The sequence below is a fragment of the Mytilus californianus genome, unplaced genomic scaffold (genome assembly GCF_021869535.1).
Source record: "Mytilus californianus isolate M0D057914Y unplaced genomic scaffold, xbMytCali1.0.p SCAF_6, whole genome shotgun sequence".
In the NCBI taxonomy this organism is placed as follows: Eukaryota; Metazoa; Mollusca; class Bivalvia; order Mytilida; family Mytilidae; genus Mytilus; species Mytilus californianus.
The window spans coordinates 80,638,465-80,662,915 of NW_026262712.1; the positions used below are offsets into that span (position 1 = coordinate 80,638,465).

The window sequence follows — 24,451 nt, forward strand, 5'->3', positions numbered from 1 at the left end:
TTGTTATCCATTCGTTTGATGTGTTTGTTTTTTTGATTTTGCCATTTGATTGGGGACTTTCCTTTTTGAATTATCCTCGGATTTCAGTATTTTTGTTATTTTACTTTTCACATTCGTGAAAACGGAGGGCATTGTAGTTACGACATAAGGAACATAAGAAGCAAGTAATGCAAAATACACATTAAGGCAATGTCCTTGTAACCAATGTTTACAGCAACTTCATTTCAATATTAACCTTCAATTAAAAGCTGCGTTTGAATAAATAAACCAAACAAACAGTGAAAATACTGAATGTGGTGAATACTATTTAAAATGTTCAAAGTAGTGATACAATACCAGCATATTCAAGTACTGCAATACACATATTAGGACAATTTTCATGTCAACAATGTTTACTGCAACTATATTACATATTCACCAATTATAAGCTGCTTTTCAATAAATAAACTGAACAAACCGTAAAAATACTGTTAAAAAAACCTTCAAAACTATATTCTGCATTTGTTTTTTCACAATTTGCATTGCAGCTATACACATGCAAATTTTATATGAAAAGATAGATTTAACTCATTTGATGTGTGTGATTTGTTTTATTTCTTGTAATGTCTGACGTCACGACCTTAAGCATTAGAATTGATAAGCGGACAACCGTTTGGTTAATAGAAGTCACAAAACAAAATTCAATACAAAATTCAATGGACTAGATTTAGAGTTGTTTTTTCACAATTCAGACCTAACAATCTAATTAGTTGTATAATGAGCGATGGAAATTTTGAACTGTTGAACATGGTTCATGGATTTGTACCTCCTACATAAACATTCGAATTTATTTATGTTACCGCTTAATTTTAAACAAAAAATCGGTTATACGTCTCATTTGGTGATATCACAAAGCTTTCGAAGTGAATACTTCATCTTTACTACCTATAACTCTTGGCTCAATAGCTTCCGTGTAAGCACCAACCCTCTTTTAAGGAAATCATGATAGAAAACGAAAGCTGGTATCAAGACACATATATATACTTTAAATACAGACGCTTATGTAATGTTACACTGCTTAAATAAAATTGATCTACTTTAGTATGCAAGTTTTTTTTTCCTTTTTTGAAAAAAAATTGTTCTCAAATGAAAAGAAAATACCGAACAAATAACGTGCAGTTCGCTTTTCGTGGTAAAGTTTCGCAAAAAAAAAACTCAATGTCAAAAGCCTCGATAAGCACATTAGTATTAATAATCAAACTGGGTACTTCTTAACAAATCTCGAAATTTTATTATAATCATTCACCGTCAAAGGTTTGAACCAAATAAATGTTACGATTTAAAATTAAGGTGTTCGATGCAATTTTCAGACCTTCAAATTGAATACATACGCAGCTAAAACAAAGAAAATATAAATAGTGAGGACTATATTTGTGAAATTTTGTAAACCAATAACAAACGTAAAACATATATGCTAAGGTTCAAGGTATAAGTGAATGGCGCAGATATTGAATTGAAGTGGAGATCAAATTTTAGATCTTTGTTTTTATCTATTATTAAAGACATCAAACAGCTAAAATAAAGAAATTATAAAAACAGAAAACTATATCTGCGAAATTCTATTACCAAATAAAAAGCGTAAATCAACATGCCATGGTTCCAGGTATAAAGGAATGGTGCAGATTATGACATGAACTGAATATTAAATTTCAGAGCCTTGTTTTATTGTCGTTGGAAGTAAATGAACTACCGACTATACGCTATTGGGTTTTATCAATATTGAAGGTCGTACAGTTGCCTATTTTTTCTTACTTTCACTTCATTTGAACTCTGGTGGATCGCATTGACAATCATCGTTATTTCTATATGCAACATACTGACGTTTATATCTCATCCGGGATTCATTATCAAGTCACTAAAATATATATATTCTGGACGAGAACATACTAACAATAAATACACAATGTGAGTTCTGCAAAGTAGGTCGAGTGAAATGTATGGTGTGAAATTAGAATTACCACTGACAAATGACGATATGTTGGATAAGGGTATGAACTTTGCCAAGTAGCAGGCCATCTCATGACCCTTAGATATTTGTTGCAAGGTGTTTTATCGTGCATACAGCATGATACTCACTCATCACGAGGAATTCAGATTTAAACCCGATTTGACGCCTTACATCTTTTTTAAATTAGAACAACATATCCGTTCATTAATTGTTGAAGCTAAAACAATCAAAATGTCGAAAAGTCAAGGTTATTTATAAAAAATAAGGAAATCATTCTTGTTTTCTCACTTGAATATCAAAACAAAAACAAACTTGAATATCAAAACAAAAACAATTCAACAGGATTGGATTGAGTTGAGTGTGATACAATGGGTAAGTATAAAATTTTTTGTATATGTATATTCATTTTAAGATTATTCAGTCCTAATTATTTTAATAATAACCAGTAATTGAATTCTACTGATAAACAACTTAAAAGAAGTTTATCATTTTACTTTGTTTTTCCTTTTAAAAGTTCATTACAGAGTGCAGAGATTGTTTATATATTAACGATTTTTAGATATCAACAGGTGGTGTCGGCCCGATGGCTAGTGTTGTAATTGGCATATTGAAAGTAATACATTTTCAATAAAATTTCAGTTTATCAACTACGAAATTGTAATGATACTGATTTATAATTTCTTCAGAAAAAATGGCTATAGACTTATTTGACTTCTTTTGTTTTCCCGCGACCACACAGTTATTGTACTTGGATTCCTAAATATTTGGTTCCTATCATATACTCGATTTAGTTTATTTCAATATCCCATTACTAGAACACTGAAATACGCAGTTTCTGTGACGAAAAAAGGAAAGTATGCTAGATACACTTACTGGAAATGTGAAGATATGATTGAAGCTTTAAATTTTCTCCCGGAAAACATATGTACGCTTTGGCGATAAAGTGTATCGACAGGTAGAAATAATTCCTAATGGGCACTAACTGCGCCACTTTAAAAGCAGATGTATTCCTGTATTGCTATGAATCTCAGTTTATGACCAAACTCAGTAAAGACACGTCATTGTTACATTTGGTTGATACATTCAACAATACCTACCGTTATCTTGATGATATTTTTTCGTTAGATAATCCAGAGTTTTCTAAATATACAACCGAAATATACCCAAAGGAACTTATTTTAAATAAATCTAACATTAACAGCAAAAGTTTGCCTTTTCTAGATTTAGACATTTCAATTTCTAAAGGGAAACTCTATACTAAAATTTACGACAAAGAGACAATTTTCATTCCCTATTGATAATTTTCCTTTTTTAGACGGCGATGTTCCTTTGGCTCCATCATGTATATATATACCAACTCGTTCGTTATGCCCGTGTGTGTAGTGATGTCATAGATTTTATCACAATATTCAGAATACCGACATACACATCACATTATTAGAACACCGACATACGCATTAGATCATTAGAACACCGACATACGCATCAATTATTAAAACAACGACATACAGATCACATTATTAGAACAAAGACATACGCATTACATTATTTGAACACCGACGTACGCATCACATTATAAGAACACTCACATACGCATCACATTTTGAGAACACCGACGTATGCATCACATTATGAGAACACTGACATATGCATCCTATTATAAGAACACTGACATACACATCATATTATTAGAACACTGGCAGGCGCATCGCACCATTAGAACAACGTCATAAGCATCACAGTATTAGAACAACGACATACGCATCACATTATCAGAACACTGATGTACGCATCGCATTATTAGAACACCGACACGCATCACATTATTAGGACACCGACATACACATCACATGTTTATGTTACTAACGTTAACACTGCCTATACATAAACAATTGAAATGGTTAATTTCTATTATGATCTACAAGGTTTTAACTCTATTCTTCATGCAGTTCCCTTACGCGAAGATACTAATAATTGTTTTATGTTCTCTGTTTACTTTTTGTCAGTTTTGATTATACGTTAAAGGTTTGACTGATGTCGGCACTCTGTGGTTAATTTATACATGCTTCTTATTTGTAAGAGCCATTGGCAAAAAAAAAACAACAAAAAAAACGTGTTGAAGACTCAAATCATCTGGTTGCAAAAGTATTTGTTTTGTGATTTGAACGGTCTTAGATATTATCAACACACTTAACGAATAAACTTCAGCAATCAATAGTGGGAAAATTGATATCAACTGGTTTCTTTCACTTTAGAATTAAAGACCTATAGTTTCTTTTTAATTATTAAAGTCATATGAAACGAGTTTTTTGAAATTGTAATGTTGTCGAAACTATTGATCCCAGTCATGCATATATACTAAACTAAGTCTTGCTTGCACGTTTTTTTTATATATTTGATACACATCTATAACATATTATCGACAAATGATAATTTATGCAGTGGTTGTTGATAATTAAGCTAATTAACTTTCGAGTTTGATGCCGAAGTTTACCGGATCGTCACATTGATAAACAATAAAAACAGAGCATGTGGAAAACGTGACAGATAAATGAATTAAAAGAGCCATGACATTCGTATTTATATTTTCCATGCGTTTGTTATTTAAACTATCCCTTAACAGTTGTTAAATGAATTGTTGTAATAAATTTGTTCTTTAATAATCCGTTATTACTATTTACCTTCAAGAGCACGTTTTTTACATTCTTTCATTACGATTTTCCCCCTTGCTCTGGCGCTGTGCGGTGGCCGAAGTTATAACGAGAGGTTTCTTATTTAGGATCACTGCATACGGACAAATATCGGCGAATTATTGTCTGGAAAGTCAATAATTCAATTGCGTTACATTTTTGAAGATTTGATAATATAATAAAAACAAGTTCACGAACTTCCATAAGAGTAAAACTTAGCCATTTAAGTATATAAAACATCTGCAACCTTTTTTTTAAATTTGAAGTTTCATATGACTTTAACTCATAAGACGAACAAATTTGTTACAGATAGATACCCGTAATTTATAATGCTGTTGGAAATTAAATAAGTTTTAAAATCTAAATATTCTGTAAAAAGGTTCAAATGTGTCCATAAAACGATATCTTCATCTTCAATGTGCACACAAAAATAATCTGTCGATATTTATATATTGCCAAAGTACAAGGTTATGCCTTTCTTTGACGTTCTATGGCGTCGTATACACTTGCTTTTTCGTAGGGTGCGTACTGATAGCTATTAAAGTCTTGGATAACTATCTACGAGTATTTGTTTTTTGCAGTCTTCTGTCATAGGTTATTTGGTGTTTGTATTTGTACCGAGTAAAGCCCTTCCCAGATGATTTTAACAGTTTTTCTTTGAGCTGATCTGCAAAACTTTTTCAAATACACTTAATGTTCACAAAGGGTAATTAACTTCAATGTGCATGGCTTCAAAATTTGTTATGTTTATATTCAATACACGAATTGATGATGACTAAATAAGTACATAGAAATCTACAATGCAATTTTTATATCTAGATTTTGTTAATCTATTATCTTTAACAGAAAAAGGATATCTGCTGAACTTATCAATCAACCATGAAACAAGATTAATTGGCAAAATATGTTAATAATTTTGTTGAAAATTGTTGTTGAAAATGAGAATAAAATGTGTATAACAGGTAGTACCGTTCTAGATGCAAAACAAATTCCTATGAGAAAGTGTAGTTTTGAACAAGTGTAATCACTAGAATTACTGGAAAACGACGTTAAACCCAAATTTGTATATACAAAAAAACAATTTTATTAAGTTAATGTATTCTGCAAATGTCATTGATATTATACCCTTTCTCATCTGATAGTTTAATTATCCAATACCAACATAACTCAACAAGCTTTATTATTTAAATAAAGCTTATTTCATTTCTGTGTGAAATACAGCAATCATAATACATGGTCTGACATGTTTATCGACAAACAATAGCGGGTAGGAATATTCAATGAAAATAAGATAAATTGAGTATGATAGAATGTTAACGGTAAAGGAGAAATCTAGTCATAAGACAGATGGTTTCCAGTTGCTGATAGGCCGTTTGTGATGTAAAACGATGATATTTACCCCAATACAAATTTATTATATCGCAAGGAATGATGATTTATGACATATGAATAATATAAGACTAGCTTTTATATGTGTGTCGGCAGTGCAAAATGTTGAAAAAACAACATAATTTTCACGTTTAACTGCAGAATATGTAGTGAAAAAATATATTTTTTGGGGGGGGGGGTAGAAAATGCAAATATACAACAAGAAATGAAGAAATGTTAAGAAAACTCAATTGTTTACCAGATGAATACGGAAATTTGCATCTACAGCAATAAATATATCTTTTTAATTTACACGGATGATTATATAAACGGCAATTATCTCTCTTGCAATTTATTTAATTTTGATACACAGATACTTTTACAATCGGAAAAAAGTTTATTGAGAGCTTTTAAAGGAAAAGTCACACCTGCTCATCTAATAACTGTCGACCAATTCTTAAAAATGTGTAATTTTTATACATGAATCATTTTCATAGCGATTTACGTGTATAGTATTCTAAACACACGGAACGTCATTTTCATTTAAGTCATTTTCTAGTGTGTCTTCATTTGCTATTGTGCAAATTTCTTTCTTGTAACGAGACGGTGGATTGGTGGCCCTAGAAGAGCAGGAACAACTAATTCTCCAATAGCACTAATGATCACCTGTAGCATTGTTTTAAAAGAGACTTGTGTTGTATTTTTCAACGGTGTCTTTTTAGAATTTTCCATGTTAATAATGTTTGTTTCTGATTACAAACATATTAAGCTGCTATCCGAGTTTTGAGACAAAACTTTCAAATTCAGTCAATTTGTAGAATTACATAATTAACATGTGGTTAACGAATTTTACTGTGTCTTTATTTTGTAGTACATTTTCATATACGCTATTATAATCATGATGCCACTCACAGTGTATGGCGTTTCAAAGTACTTTAACAGGAGAACCGCGATAGGCATGATAGGCAACAATAGGGTAACCGAAATATTATATACATTTGTGACTTGGAGTTGAAGAACAGCAATAAAAGCGTTGTTCCTTTGCTTTTAGTGAGTTCATGTACTGAATTTGTGTCATGGATAGATACCCTATACTATTATATACATTTCGTAAATTTTGTAGTTAACAAATTTTCGAACCTTTAAACGAACTCATAGTTACAACTATGAGAATAAAATTGATCTATGCGGGTTTTACTCTTTTTGAAGAAAAGAAAAACATTCCCTGATGAAAAGCAGATACTGACCAAGCTACATACATTGCTTTCTTCATGTTATCTTTCAAAAGAAATGCTTATTGTAAAAAGGCTAGAGAAAGATTCAATTTTAAAAACAAAACTAACGACTCGCGAAAGTTCTGAAAAGAAATAAATTTTATAATTTTGAATTAAAACCTTCAATATTAATTCGATCTTCAACTTGAATGCCTATACAGCTGGGATACAGAAAGAACGAAAATAATGAGAGCTTACTTGTAGAATTTTATAATCGAATGACAAGCGTTATGAAATATTCCATGGTTCAGGGTATTAGGGAATTGGGAAAATATTGACTTGTCGAGCAGATCAAATTTTAGATATTTGTTTTTATCTTATTTTTTAAAGCATACTACAAACGGAAATGAACAGTCAAACTTAGTTTTTTGATTCATTTTATAGCATTCTTTGCTTACTATGAATAAAACTTCTATTGTCATACTTATTTTAGATAATGGTAACAGTTGATTTCATCTACGTCCTTAAATGTTATGATGTTATAATTGTTTTGTCATTTCATAGCTCAGATATACAACGACAGACAGGTTCTAGTGGATGTAAACGAACTGCAACATACTGATCGTTATTTTTCACCCGAGAGTCAGTATTATAGAACTCAAATTCATTCTGGAAGGGAGGTAATTATAAGTTGCTAGCTTCTATGTCATTTTACTTTCTTGTAAAAAGGTAGCTCATTGTTAATCATATCACATTTCTTAATTTTATAAGAACGTTCTGTTTATTTTTTACTAGGAAAGAAATACAAGTTTTGAAAACAGGCAAAAGATACCAAAGGGACATTCAAACTCATAAGTCGAAAATAAACTTACAACATCATGGCTAAAAAGGAAAAAAAAAAACAAAAAAAAAACTGACAAACAAAAGTGTACAAAACACAGTGGAACAGTGGTGTAAAAATAAATCCAAACAGTTCAACAATGATTAATCAGTAATCTGTTGAAATCTCGGGAGGGGGTGGTCACTTATAATGTAATGAGAAGAAGGGACGAGTCGCTGAAATAGGTCACCTCTTTCAGCTGCACGTAATATGATAAGATAGTGATATTAAGATAAAATATATGACAAGGTTGTATTTGGATCATAAATATCTGAAACTCATGAGATTGCGAATTCTTAAATCGAAGTCGTAAATGCATCAGATATTTGTCAAATATATTTATCTCTCCATGTATAAGCATGAAAGCTATTGGTATATCTTTGTAAAAAAAAAAAAAAAAAATAGGGTGTATATTTTTGTTATTTTGCTATGTAGCGATAGCTCACCACTGCTACGCAAAGGTCGAAATCCTCCCCTCCTCCCAACCCCCCCCCCCCCCCCCCCCCAAATTTAGAAACAATCTGTTCTAATCAAAATTATTTTTTTTAGATTGATAGAGGATATGAATCAGAACCTAGAGACTATATGTGTTCTGCAATGATGGCATGCATTTGTTGTTGCTGGCCGTTAGGATTGATTGCTATGTATTTCGCAAACAGTGTAAGTGTTTTGTTATCAGAACAAATCTTAACAATTTGAACCACGGTTTATATACTGTAGTATTCTACAAAACATTGACAGTACAATGTCCATATTCCATGACAACATATGCATGTTTTTTTGTACACGTACAGTATCATGGCAATTGATAGCTTGTCATATGGTACATCTGTTTATAGTTGCATGTATCCATTAATGATAGTAAGTTGGCCTCTAGAATTTCCAATTTTGTGCTAATGTGATGATGGTTGCTATCTCATTTAGGTGTACACAACATCATGAACGATTTATCCGTAAGAAATTTATTTTGTAACAACCCGACAAGTAACGCACCAAAAGTAAATTATGCAGTTTTAAGTACCTTAAGCGAGTATTTTTTATTCTGATATGGAATATTTTGTTTATAGTAACTGATTAACCTATTTACTTGTTTAGCAATGATTTATATGTTAAGGTATGGACAATTTGATCAAACATATTTTCTCAAAACACTCTTAACCGAACTGACTAAATGTTATACGCTTTACTCAATATAAGGATTCTTGCAAATTGCATTTTGACTTCATACAACAAAATCGAATGTTCGTTTTGTATTTCAAATTTTTGCAATATTTAGGATTCTTTTTCACTCTTTCTTAAGAGCTTGTCTCACAGAAAACCATGCAAAATTTGAAAAATCGTCCAGGAGGGTAGTTAAAACTTTTCCAGCTAATGAAGTTTTTTGATATCTTAGGTTCAATGGAAACCAGAAAATATATTTTAGACTTCTCTGAATTGTGTCTATTTTTAGTAACAAGCTAATTTGCATAATTGAATAAAATTAGCTAAAAAATCCTTCAAATATATGTTTAGTTGAAAGTACTTTAAAAGTCACCAAATTAGTTTTATTGGGTTTCTAGTCATTTATATTGTGGAAATATATATAAAAGATCATAAATTATGCATTTATAAAGCATTTTCTATTTTTTTGCACACTTAAAGGGTGCTCTCTTTAATGCCTTATTTTGTATATGTCAATTACTAGCCAAGTTCAAGTCACTGGTTTTTGAAAAGGTGAGCACATAAATACATGAAATAAATTTCTTTACACACCTTTTTATTGGATTAAATAAATATAAAAAATCCACCCATGGCAAATTAGTAGAAATAGCCTTATTTTTAACTCTAAAACCCCACCTCAAGCCTTTTCCCACATTTTTTACTGAACCAATTTTGGGTATATATCAAACAAAATATGATGTTATTATCATTTTAAATGTTCAATTTTGAACATTTCAAAGATTTTAATCAGATAAGATACTTTGCAAATGTATAACATCTGAATAAATAAGATATTGTAACTTTCACTAAATAATTGTTATCAAGAGTTATCTCCCTTTAAATTGTTCTCCATAAGACTATAAAGAAGGTAACTGCTCAGATGCAGGCCTCCCTGACACTAGCAACTAAACCTTCTTGTGTTAGTAGGACCTTACCTAAGCTCTTTGAGTGGCATAAAGATACATCACACTTTGTATTGATGTCAATGTTGCAATATGAAGAGAAAATTCTTGAGTTTTCTTACATTTTGTCAGCTCAGTGCTTCTGCACGAAAATGTCCTGTCACTGAGTGTCAGATATTACAGAAACGTAGAGCTGACACAGAGAGATTATGTTGGGATGAAGTGAAGAAAGAATTTAGTTTGCTGTTGCTATTATGACCACAACGAACGTCCAGTTTAAAGCAGGTCTTGGACTTCCGTACAGAAAACTGAACAGACACATACAGCATGTAAACTACAGCAGGTAAATATAACAAATGAATCATTGTCTGCATATATAATATTAAGCACTAAAGAAGGGTCTGCCAATACACATCCATCATGACCAGGGGGTTCGAGGGGTTAGTATGAAGCCCCCCGTAAAACACATTAGCACTGTGTAAGGCGATGTTCTGTTATGGTTGTATTGCGAGTCAATGTAACCTCCCCTTGGAAATTCCTGGCTACAGGATGGGGCCTGTGATACAATATCTATAGTTTTAAGGAAATTTAACCGCAGCTGTAATCCTTTTACAGTTTAGGATTCCAAGTCCAGAGTCTTTGACGAGCCCAATTAAGAAAATCTCTCCGGGGGTGGGGGGGGGGGGATTTTCCGGGTAACAGTCACCAGGGACAGTCTATACTTTGTTAGTATAGAAAGTCCCTGCAGTCACTTTTTTTGTGGCAAATACATATATCTATCATGTATACATGTACATAAATATTAATGTCATGAATGTAATTTTGGCAAGATACATGTATATAATAATACATGTATTTACATATATTTCCAATAGGCAATACTTTTTTATATGCCCTTTTATGGGACTTATGGTATAAATTTGTCTGTAAGTCCATCCGTCCATCTGATATGGCATTGAGAAGTTACTGAACTTTTAATTTTGTAACAGCAACAGGCACTAATGGTGTTAATAAAGTCAGCAACCCAATGACAAAATTTTCCCAAATTAAAAACATTGGTGATATATATATCCTTCGTATGTATTATCTATCAACATGCAGATTACAATAACAGATGTAGTACATGTTTCATCAATGTCAAGCTCTATATTGTTCGTTATCTTTCATATGAACTGGGAATTCTTTTAACAGAAACAGTGGTTGTCGTTGGTTCTTGTCTGTCATATATATATATTAGTTTTTCGTATATTGTTTTGATATGAAAATATACTGTTAGTTTTCTCAGTTGACATTCTTCAGTCGAGGACTTATAACCAGCGATTCTATATGAGTATGGGTTTTTCTCATTGTTGAAGGCCAAATGGTTACCTCTTATTGCTTACATGTAGTGTATACATGCACTTCATTTGAACTTTGGTGGATAGTTGTCTCATTGGCAATCATACCACGTCTCCTTATTATTTTTATAACAATCTGCTAATAATCCCTCATTTTCAATTGTCAAAATTTACACTTTTTGTTTAAAACAATTATCCATCATTATACAACATAAATGTGGATTGTGTCCACCTGTGGACACAGACGATGCCCCCGCTTGCATATCATATAGTTATAAAGGGACATAACTGAAGAACAGTAAAAGTGACGCTACCCAAATTTGAACATGATCTGAGTTTTGTGGTAATAAGCATTGTGTGTAAGTCTCATAACATTTGGTTGAGGTCAACTTAAGTAGAGAACAGAAACGAAAAATTCAGCAATTTTTCTATTTGTAAACACGCATAACTCTAGAACGGTTGTGTATAAGTTTTATAACATTTGGTTGAGACAAACTAAAGTTAGAGAACGGAAACGAAAAATTCAGCAATTTTTATCTTTATAAAGGGACATAACTCAAGAATGGTAAAAGTGACACCACCGAATTTCGTACTTAATTTGTATTATGTAGTAATAAGCATTATGTATAAGTTTCATAACATTTGGTCGAGGAAAACTAAAGTTAGAGAACGGAAACAATATTTGTACTTGATCTTAGTTTTGTGGTAATGAGTATTGTATATAGGTTTCATAATGTTTGGTTGGGGCAAACTTAAGTTACAGAATGGAAACTAAAAATTTTGCAATTTTTCGATTTATAAAGGGGCATAACTCAATAATGGTTAAAGTGCATTACTCAAATTCAACTTGATCTGTGTTTTATCAGTGGAAGGCAAAATTAAACATTGTATTGTGTAAAGCATTGATTGTAGTTGATTTAACTATAATCATGGACAAAGGAAGATAACTCCAATTTTAAAAATTACTTGAATAATGAGATTGATATTTTTGGAAAAAAAATGAAAAATTTAGCAGTTTTTCCATTTGTAAAGGGGCATAACTCTAGAACAGTAAAAAAGTGACGCCCCCAAAATTCAAACTTGATCTGTGTATTGTGTTTCTAAGCATTGTGTATAAGTTTCATAATATTTGGATGAGGCAAACTTAAGTTAGAGAACGGAAATGAAAAATTTTGCAATTTTCCCATTTATAAAGGGGCATAACTCTAGAACGGTTAAAGTGACGCCACCAAAATTCAAACTTTATCTGTGTGTTGTGGTAATAAGCATTGTGTATAAGTTTGATAACATTTGGTTGAGGAAAACTTAAGTAAGAGAACGGAAACCAATTTTGGGACGTACCTTGTACGTACGTACAGATGGACAAGGGTAAAACTAAATAAAAATAATTTTTCGTCTGAACTGAGATTAACTTTAGGTATGAGACCTTGATGTTTAGTACATTTGTACTAATTACTCTCTCTATCATGTAATATTGAATTTTTGGTTTGCACTCCGTCTATTTGTCTGTCTCATTCCTTCAGTTCGGGAAATCAGTTTTCCTCACTTTATTTTCTTTGTGCTTGAACATATTGATTTGATATTTGATATCTATTTTCGTCATGACAAGTTACAGATCAAGTTCAAATTTAGTTCCGTTCCGATGATTTTGTCCAGAGTTATGGTCAATAGACTTAATAAATTCACTCGAATGTTCAGGTTTCCGCACATTTTTTATCATGCTTGTAGATATTGACTTGATATTTATTACAATACACCATGCCAAGTTATAGATTAAGTATAGCATTTTGCTCCAGTGTAATGAAATTTTAACCGGTTGGGGACTATGTATTGCCATGCATGATACTATACTCTCTCACTCTCATAATTATTGTCATGATTGAAATTGGTTATTTTAAAAATGAGTAAAAGAAAATGGCATAACTCTTTTGAAAATAATTGTCCAAGACAGTGCTGATATAAATCTATAAGTTTTATAAAGAATTGTACGTGTGAGAGTGATAACAAGACCATATAAGTTACAATTTAAATTAACCAATTCTGTTTACATTACAATGTTAACCATGCAGGCGAAATCGAAATTGTTCTCAGGGCCGGAATACATGTATTTTTAAGGTTGGGATTTAAAAATCTAATTTAAAGTTATCATATTAGTATGTACATACATGTACATGTATAGTTACATCAGTTTTTTGCACACATCATGCACATGAGTAAAAGGAGATGTGGATTATATGTCAATGGGACAGCAACCCAACATCATTGTCGATTGTATTAAAATTGCTTTTTATTATATATAAGATGTTGTTTTTTTCTGTCATAATTTGGTTTCTGTTCAAAAGGGTTATATTTGTATATCTAACAATGTAATTTTTTCATGTTTCAGGTCGTCCAGGCTTTTCAGTGAGCACATACTTCCGAAGCTATTCATTGCTAGAGCAGTATAACTTATATGTACAATGTACAAGAAAACAAGCCGCCTATGAATGAAATTTCAACAGTCAAAGCTACTAACTGTTTAGCATGATGCACATGTTAATTTTTTTCTGTTCATGTCCTGATCTGCATAAATCATGATAGAAGTTGTGGAGAAATTTCATACTTGAAAAAACATGTACAAAACGTTTCAAAGGGATAGAAATTATAGTACATGTTTAATAGGATAGGACAAGACTGAATTTCCAGGCTTCAAAGTGCAAATGTTCATGTGTGGATATGGTCGATATATTGAACTAAGCAGTTACGTAAGATACTGAATAAAATGTCAGCAGATATTCAGAAAATGGAGTTGGAAAGGCTACATCGCAGTAAGAGAAAAGTATTAAGATTAACACTGGAAGTCCAAAACTACTTATACATATATCTGTGAAGCTGGTGTAGAACTGGAAAAATTCAGTATTTTATATAATCATGGTATTTAGTCATAATCAAAATAATGAAGCTCCAAATTACATAAACTACAATAGTTGCCTAAGTTGGATAATTTGTTAAAAAGGAAACCGATTAACAACTTAACAAACTAAAAGAATCAAAGCATACTTTCTGTACGAAAAATCAGAGACCTCAACCACCAAACAGTTAGTTTCTGAAAATGAAAGTGAATAAGTGACGATAGAGAGAACCTACTCAAAATAAGAATTATGCTATTCATGGTAGATATTAGATGTGTTGATCTTGTTTTTGTGAATAAACAATGAGAATGATAAGCCAGAATGGAAGTGACAATTCATAGAATAGTACAAAGACAATGATAGGGCTACTTTTGCTGTAAACTGAACATGCTGAAAGTTGATCAGTTTTTGCCAAGTCAGCTGGTATCAATGATTTTATGAACTATAAATTCTATAATCATGATAAGATTAATCATTTGAATGTCATTATGGGCTATTAAAAAGAAATGTAAAGGATTCAGTGTCTTATTGTATAAAAACAAACAAAAAAAGCTAAAATTTTGTGTAATTTACACTGGCAAAAAAAAGATTCTGATGGTTTTTTTTAGTTAAAAATTTATAAAAAAATATTCTGTCATCACCTTTTCAAACCTGACCTACATGTAACCAAGCTCTTTTCATTTTGACTAATGTTAGGATTTGTGTTTTTCTAATTTTACAGCCTCCATATCAGGTACTATTGGACCAAAATATTGAATAACGGGCATAATCACACACAAATTAATGTTCATGAGTAGCATGGAAAATTTCCAACAACATTACATTAATACATTTGAATAAATATGCGGATCCAGCACATTTCTGTGCTTATATTTAATTATGATTATTAAAGTACATATAAAAGCAGGTGCCAGATATACTCAAGGAAACAGGTCAAAGACAAAACATGCAATTAGCAGTTTCAAATTGGAGAAACTGTATTTTGAATCTAACCGTCTTTTTTTTCATTTGCAAAAAAAGAGCTTTCCATGATAGCTTTTAGTACTTTGATTATCGTTTTCACTAGGATTTTGCTTTGAATTAATAAGAAACAGCAGTTGAAGTATAAAATCACTCATTTTGATAAGAATTGCACCCTAATTTGTGACTTTGTGTTAAGAAAAAGATTTTGTTACATGAAAATTTTTATAAAAATACTATGAAAAATAGCCGTACAGTGATATATAATAAATATATTTCTAAATATTTGCCGTGGATGGATTTTTTATATTTCTTTAAGCTATCATAGTAGTTCATTTTGATATATTCATCTTTTAATTACAGCTTCACCTTTTCTTTATTTTAGCATTTCTTCAGGTCCTAAATTTGGTAAAATAGCCAAATCCTCAAACACCTGTTTAATAAATATACAGGCCCTACTAAAAAAAATCAAATATATATTTATTACTTACATAATTTTATTTCCTTAATAATGCTTTATCACATGCATTGGCCAAAAGAGATATTTATCATGGCTAGAACTGATTATTTGTTGGATTAAAATCCATAAAAAACCTTGAATTTAGAAATTTTCCCGTAAAAAAAGGGTGTAAATAGATGGCGCTGTAAAACTCTTCTATCCGATAAAATTTAAGCAAAAAATTTTGCAAGTGATAGTGACATGGCCTAAGTGTTGTGTGTACCAAATTTCAAGAGATTCCGCATAATTCACTCCTGGACACTTTTGCATGGTTTTCTGTGAGACAAGCTCTTAAAACTTATTAAAAGCAGTAATTTTTACCAAACAAGTAGTTTTTATTTTATAAAAAAATTGTTTGTACTATCCCTCTTCATATCTTTTTTTTTATTTGTTCAATTCCCTCTTTCGATCACATAATGTTTTTTTATCATATCATCCTTCATTTTAATTACTCTGTTGCATCTTATCTTACAGGCAAATGATGCAAGAGCACAGGGACATTTCGAAGAAGCTAAAAAGAAAAATCGTCTGGCAAAAGTCATGATTATTTCCTCAGTTATTTCCGGAATACTAATAGTTGGTGCTTTCGTTGTAATTCAATTTTATTCGCAGCAATAACATTTATTGGTGTCAATAAATCATGCTTATATCAACTTTAAAAACTTCTTTTACGTAGTGACAAAAAAATCGTTTTGCACTACTGATATTTGTTTCAGTTTTTTTCCTTATAAGTGTTTCTATTACATTGGTACTTTTATATTAAAGTCATTAACATTTATTGTTGTCACTAAAGATTATGTCCTTGCTAACTTTGTCATATTTCTATATCCGGTAAAAAAAACTACCTGATTATATTTTGCATTTGATTTTTGAAAATTTGAACCACAGATCTACAAATGCATACCTTTTCGTTAAATGTATATCAATTTCATTCTTTTGATACGTGTGAATTCTCTAACGCCTTGAATTTTCCCACGTCACGACCTCAGGCATGCAAATTAATAAGCGGAGAACCGCCTCGTTGATCTAAAGCACAATACAAGATTCAATGGACTAGATATATGTTAGTTTTGGGACAGTTCAGACCTTTCAATCGAGGTAGTTATTCAGACGAATCGATGGAAAATTTGAACTGTTGAACGTGGTTCAAGTATTTGTATATATACCTCCTACATAAACATTTAAATGTATTTGTGTAACCGTGTAATTTTAAATAAGAACCAATTAGAGTCGTGTTCGTCATACAATGAAGACCAATTTCTAGTATATCAAACAACAAAAAAACTTTCTCATCAACAGATCAATAGAAAAGCAGTTGAAATATCAAATTTGTTTACTTGGTGATTTTCAAACTTCTAAACATTTTTACGGATGATTGTCGTACAGCAATTATTTCCCTTGAAACCTATTGTATTTCTGTAATTAAATCTTATTTTAATTTTAAATCCTAATGATATCAATTGAGAGCTATGAAGGAAAAAGCAGCCCCGCTTATACGTAAACCATGGATCGATTCGTAAAATTACTCAATTCGTCTGAAAGAAAGATTTTTCTTGCCCTTGTGTTGTTCATTCAAAATGAGAGCTTCTTAACGAATCTCCAAATTTTAGTGTAATTGTTCACTGCCAAAAATTTGAATCAATATAAATGTCACGAACCAAATTAAAGTGTTCGATATTAATTTCTGACTTTTAAACGGAATGCCTACACAGCTGAAGCAATGAAAATATCAAAAAGGGCTATATCTGTAAAATTTTGTAAATAAATAACAAACGTATAAAAACTATGTCAAGGTTCAAGGTATAAGAGAATGGCGTAGATATTGACTTGAAATGCCGATCAAAAATGTTAGATCTTTGTCTTCTATAAAAGACATAAAACAGCTAAATTAAAGAAAGTATTAAAAAAGTGAGATATATAGCTGCCAAATATTTTAACAAAAACACAAGCATAAACAGACTTGTCATTGCTCAAGGTTTAAATAAATTGTGCAGATTATGACCTGAACTGCAGATCAAATTTAGATCTTGGTTGTATTGTCTTTGGAAGTAAATGCACAGACGAATATATGCGTTTTTCTAATTATTGAAAGACGTACGTTCGCTTATAATCGCTAACATTCACTTCATTTGAACTCTGTTGCATAGTTGTCTCATTGGCAATCCAACCACTTCTCCTTATTTTATATGCAACATACTATTATATTTCATTCGAGTTTCAGTATAAAGTCACGCAATTACATATTCAGAACGAGAACATATAAATAACAAAAACACAATTTAAGTTCTGCAAGGTACGCGGAGAGGGGTGAATGATGGGAAATAAGAACTGCCATTTACAAATGATGATATGTTAAATATTGGTAGAAATATCGCCGTGTAACAGGCCATCTAATGGCCCTTAAAAAATTCTTGCAAAGGTGTGTTAACGTGCAGAGAGCATGGCACTCAATCAGCACGAGGAATTCAGTTTTGAAGTTGCGATCCCTTTTTGACATCTATATTCTATGAGAACAACATATACGTTCACTAATTGTTGACCACAAACCAATCAAAATGCGCAAAAGTCAAGGTTAGTTTGAAAATAAGGACATTATTCTTACTTCCTCACTTTATTATCAAAAAACCAAGTCAATAGAATTGAATTAAATTGTTTGTGTTACTATGGGTAATTCATATTCAGTATATTCATTTTAAGATAATTCAGTTTTATTAATAACAACTAATTGAATTATACTGATAAACAATTTAAAGTAGTTTTTTTCCTGTTCAAAGAACATTACAGAACGCATAGTTAGCGATGGTTTACAAATATATTTGCAACAGGAAAGTATTTTGTTCCAGGTGGTACCATCCGCTCGGTCGCTTAAATTGGCACATTGAAAGTAATACATTTTCAATAAATTTTCGGATTATAAACTTTTTTGAAGTTTCTTTTGAAAAAGTTGATTTATGACCCTTCTTTTGATTCCATGGGACCACATGGTTATTTTACTTGATTTGGATTCCCAAACTGATGGTCCTAATCATATACTCGACGAAGATTATTCCAGTATCACATTATTTGAACACAAACATCTGCATCACATATTACTGTTACTTACATAACCACTGTTTGTTGAACTGACCAAAAATACAAAAGCGATTAAACTGTTACATTTCTTCATATCATACCCCTTGGGCAAAGATAAGATAACTGTTTCTCTGTTAACGTTCTTTCAGAATTGATAATACCTCTTAAATTTGAGTGCATTGGCGTTTTATTGTTGGTATATATATGCGGCTCATTTGTAAGAACTATGAGTAGAAAAATATATTGTCAAAGACTCAAATGATCTGGTTGGAATATCATTTGTTTTGTTATTTAAGCGGTCTTAAAATAGTAACTACATTAGTATTGCATATGCTTTAAGTGTCAATAATATGGCAAGGTTGTTTTTACTGGTTTTTATCAATTGAATATTAAATAACTTTAGCTTCTCATTAATTATTAACTAAAAAAAAGAGAAAATTGTTTGAAATGGATATTCTTGATTTAAAATGGCGCTGCATATCAACTACGTTTTATCATCCGAAAATTTTGTAAAAGCAAGTCCATAAAATGATGTCTTCATTTTCAATATGCATGATACATTACCCAGGTAATAACACTAATACATGCTGTTGACACTTATATTTTGTCATTGTACAGTTTTATGCTTTTCTAAATGTGCTATGCAATCGTATGCACGTAATCCGTTGGATGTGTACTGATTGTTGTTTTAGTCTTGTAGAACGTGGTTTATTTATTAGTTGAAATGCGGAATTTAGCTATGTGCGAATACTTTTTATCGGTATGTTGTGTCTTGTATCGTTTGTCAATTGCATTTAATCTTTGTACCGATCTGACGAGTAAAATCCTTCCGAACTGAGTAATACAATATGTCCTTCGGCTATGCTGCTGAAAATTAACACTAATGAAAATTAGCAAAAAAGTTATCAAAGGTACCAGGATTATGATTTAATACGCCCGACGCGCGTTTCGTCTACATAAGACTCATCAGTGACGCTCAGATCAAAATAGTTATAAAGCCAAACAAGTACATAGTCGAAGGGCGTTGAGGACCCAAAATTCCAAAATGTTGTGCCAAATACGGCAAAAGTAATCTATTCCTGGGATAAGAAAATCCTTAGTTTTTCGAAACATTTAAAGTTCTGTCAACAGGAAATTTATTAAAATGACAATATAATTGATATTCATGTCAACACCGAAAACTATTCAATACATAAATGTACACAAAGTGTAGTAAACAACTTCGATGTGTATACAATGACATGGACGTCACTAGAAATAAGACTGAGATGATATGAAATAAAAAATACTGTTTTTATATAATTCATATTTTAAAGAGATTATTGCATATAAAAATTAACAAAAATGAATAATGATCAACATCGTGCTTAATAATTCATACAAATATTCATGTTTGTTTGCATGTATTTCTAGCGAGATATAATGGTCATTTTCATGATTAAAAGTAAATTATAAACTGGATAATTACAGCAATATTTTTGAAAACATTACAGAGGGGTACAAGAAAAGTAGTTATTGTTTTTACAAAACACGAACTGATGCTAACTGATTGAGTACATACAAATGATTTTCATACACTGCAGTTTTGTTATTACATGTATTTCCAACAGAAGCAGGATATTAGATGACATGAGGTAATTGAAATATGTAATTCTAATTGACAGTAATAATTACAATTTCTCATGTAATTGAATGTATTTTCTCAATAACATGTAATTGAAAGGAATGAATTACATAGCCAAAATTGTCTGTAATTGACAATTACAACTCAATTACATTTAAATTTATGATCAGAAAGATTAAATATTGTGTTTTCTCAAACTATTATTAAAAAACTATAACCTTTGTAAATGTAGTAAGCTGACAAAGAAAAGCCTACACAGTATACTCTCTGTAATAACACAAACATGATGGGAGATTTTTTATTTTGTATTGAATGAACAAAAAATAAAAAAGAAGAAACAAAAATTGTAGAAACATGCCATAATTTGTGTTTAAAAGAAACCATTAGTAAGTCATTGTCTTATGCCTTAATTTGTTTGTTACCTAATTGTATATTCAGATAGATATTGTTAGACATTGCTTTAACATAATCAACATTAAAGGACATATACCTCTGGCTATTTTTTCTTTTATAAACTATATAATGATTGTTTTTACAACTGTTATGTTTTGCTTGTTTAACAGGTGTTATGCCAATAGAGAAAGATAATAAAATATACCTCTAGTTGCCTGATTTTGTTAATCAATTAAGTTGGTTTAAAACTAGAGTAATTTTTTTAAAAAGTCAGGCTTTCTTAATCATTTCTTAAGGAAAATGATTAAGTTGTGATCAAAATAAGAAATCATTTCAAAAATATTAAAATTAGGGCTCTCTTTTTGTAACATTTTCAATGAAATACATTAAAATATCAAATTTCAATACTAGGTAATTACAATAAAATTTAATATTTTAAAAAATATTGAATAAGGCTTTTTATCATTTTGAGCATTAAATTAAACCAGACCTCTAGTCCTAACGATTCCTGATAGACAAAGTATTTTGTGCACTTCAGATTTGTGTATGTTTTCTCCATAACACATCAGTTATCTACATTCAACTCTTCTTTGGTACTGGCTGTAATATATATAGGTGTCATTGTATATAAATTCAGAAATGCAAATCCCATTTACTGATAAAAATGTTTCCTTTTAGAAAATAAAGGCAAGTGATCCTAGGCTGAACAGTCTCTGGAGCTGAACTGGAGCAAACAAATTATGTTTGGAAGAATACAAAGTAGAGACTAGGGATTATTTTCAAGAAAAAGAAATGTTTTTTAAAATTGGTTTGGAAATAAGCTGGAAAGAGAGCTTAGGGATACGGATTATATATATCAAATGTTTGAGTGAAATCTACATTTTGTGGTTAAAGTATACATGTGTATTCAACAAAACAAACAGTTCAAAATAATACAAAGGGCATATTTAATAATATGCAAGTGGAAGTGAGACGAAAGTGACCGGGGGAACAGACATTATTTCTTCAAACAGTAGTGGAATGGCTCATTTATATTGCATCTTTTTGTCATTATCGTGATAAACCTGAGATTTTTGAATTTGCAACTGTTGAAATTTAAACAGAATCTGATTTTCATCAAGAAGTAGTTAGCTTTTTTTATATGCATGATATTTAAGGTACTTATTCAAATAATAAGATGTGGTTTGATTGGAAATGAGAGAACTATTGAACATGATTATCTTCTTTTAGTTGTCTTCAAATAATAATCTTTCAAACAAAAGTTCTAGCAATCTTATCTGAACATGAAATATCAATTCATTTCTTTCTACAAGTTTTATTATTTTGTCTTTTTCACATTGCATGACTAATCCAACATTGTTTTAAAATTAATTTATATATTTTTATTACAAACTACAACAAAGGAAGACGAAGCTTTAAACTGTTTATTCAGTATTCAATCAAGCCATTGAATAATACTTTCAACTTCGTGTAATCTTAAATAATTAATCTTGTAGTTCCAAGCTTTAATCTATCTTTGATGTAAACAAGGAAGCAGTTTTAGTTGTTCTACATAGAGACAATATTGATAGGTTAATGATGCTTTATTAACAGGTGCCTGATGAGCAGGTGTGCGATTTACATCCATCTCAAAATGGCTACATGCTTAGCACTGGAATAAGTGTCAGTTTGTCTTAAAGAATAAAGAATTAGAATAAAACCTAAACTACTTCAAAACCAAAAAGTATAAATGCTAAAGGCTCTGCATCTTCAAAAATGGCCACTTTATTTTTCAGTAAAAATCATCATGAAAGTGGAATAACTCTAATTTACTGACTTTAAGTTATTTGACGATCTTATCATGCTGACAATTTTTACTTTTAAAAGTTTCTATTTTTCTATATCAATTTTCCAGATGTTAGGCAAAAAACGCAAAAAAATGGTAAAATTAGCATTACCAAGCAATAACTCCAGTCTGAAAATAAAGAGATGAGGTATGATTACCAAAGAGACAACTATCCACCAAAGTTCAGTAAAGTGGATGTAAGCAATTATGGGCAATCGTACGGCCTTCAACAATGAGAAAAAATCCATACCGTACAGTCAGTAATAAAAAGCTCCGACATAAAAAATATGAAACAATTCAAAAGAGAAAACTAACATTATAATTTATAACAAAACAATTAAAGTAAAAACAAATATGACAGATATGAGCAAACGACAACAATGGAACTACAGACTCCTGACTTGGGACAGGCAAATAAAGAATGTGGCGGGGTTACATTTTTGTAAACTACCTGGGACAGTGGTGTAAAAGCACAAGGTAAAAACAAACTGTAAAAACTGTGAAAAAGGCGAATTAATTGTTGGATCTGTCTTGAAAAAAATATCATTTTAACATGATCAATTTACAACAATTCGAAAGGATGCATTATAAGAATAAATATTTGTTTCAAAATACAGTTTGCCAAATTTGATCAAAACTGACAAAACGGAATATTTTCACCATGATCTTGTCAGAAAATACTTGAAACTACTGATTTATTACAGGATTATCGGTCATTTTTTTTCCCGTACTATTGATGTTTTAATTTTTCTAATAATATGATCAAGTGCTCAAGGTAAAGGATCTCAGGTGTGTTATACAATATCATTCTCTGAAGTTAAAACACGGCAGTCACAAGAAAAGCTTTAGAATTTAGAGGGATAGGTTAGTATAAAAGCCTATTGTAAACAAACCATTAACAAACATCTTGTCTGTATAATTAGAAAATATCACAAATTCGGGTCAGGAGGGTGAACAAAAGACATTTTATCGTATGAAATTATGTAAATTTATGTTTTACCGCCAGAAAGGATATATCTGTTCACCTCCTCAACTTGTTGACTTGCTTGTGGTACAAATGTTGGTATAATGGGTAAATATGTTTCTAATAATTTATCAACAGTGATATATGTGGTAAGTGTGACATTTTGTATACTACTGCATGTTTATAAAGAAGAAAACTATTATCGTGGTATCTTATTTTTATTGTTATTTTGATAATTATTGTATTCTTATATTGTTCGACATCATAGGATGTGCTATTCCGTTTGAAACAAGTTTTCTACAGGTACAGCAAAACTTGCAGACCAAATCTTTGTATCTATGAAAGAATTTAGTAAAGGTTTTAAGTAATTAGTGGTAACGAAATCCCTGACTTAATAATTTACTAGTAGTACATAGATTACGCTCATTAAAATCCAAAACGTCACTACAGACACGAACATAGCGAACGAGTTGTGATATATAAACACCGTAAGACGGTACCAATGGGACATCACCGTCCAAAAAGGGAAAATTAACAACAGGGAAAGAAAAATCATCCCTTTTGTCGTAAATTTTTGTGAAGAGTTTCTAGTGTAAACTGAAGCATCAATTATCCACAACATTTCATAAGTAAGCAAGGAGTGTG

General features: G+C 30.9%; 2 protein-coding genes and 1 long non-coding RNA gene across 3 annotated transcripts in view; all 3 read left to right on the top strand.

Moving 5' to 3' along the window:
* LOC127704452 (uncharacterized) overlaps window positions 1-24,451 on the top strand; it is a 133,895-nt gene that overhangs the window by 17,594 nt on the left and 91,850 nt on the right. The window contains exon 1 of the mRNA XM_052208539.1: window positions 23,748-23,914. Within this exon, the coding sequence (XP_052064499.1) occupies window positions 23,911-23,914 (4 nt within the window). The 5' untranslated portion in view covers window positions 23,748-23,910. Of the gene's footprint in view, window positions 23,915-24,451 lie in introns of the transcript that reaches the window.
* LOC127704455 (trafficking regulator of GLUT4 1-like) lies at window positions 2,140-16,706 on the top strand. The gene is made up of 4 exons (XM_052208544.1): window positions 2,140-2,359; window positions 7,824-7,939; window positions 8,689-8,799; window positions 16,403-16,706. Exons 1-4 carry the CDS (start codon window positions 2,356-2,358, stop codon window positions 16,544-16,546), a joined length of 375 nt encoding a protein of 124 aa, XP_052064504.1. The 5' UTR covers window positions 2,140-2,355; the 3' UTR covers window positions 16,547-16,706.
* LOC127704461 (uncharacterized) lies at window positions 10,302-14,985 on the top strand. The gene is made up of 2 exons (XR_007983283.1): window positions 10,302-10,584; window positions 13,965-14,985. It is a non-coding gene; the product is annotated as an uncharacterized LOC127704461 (long non-coding RNA).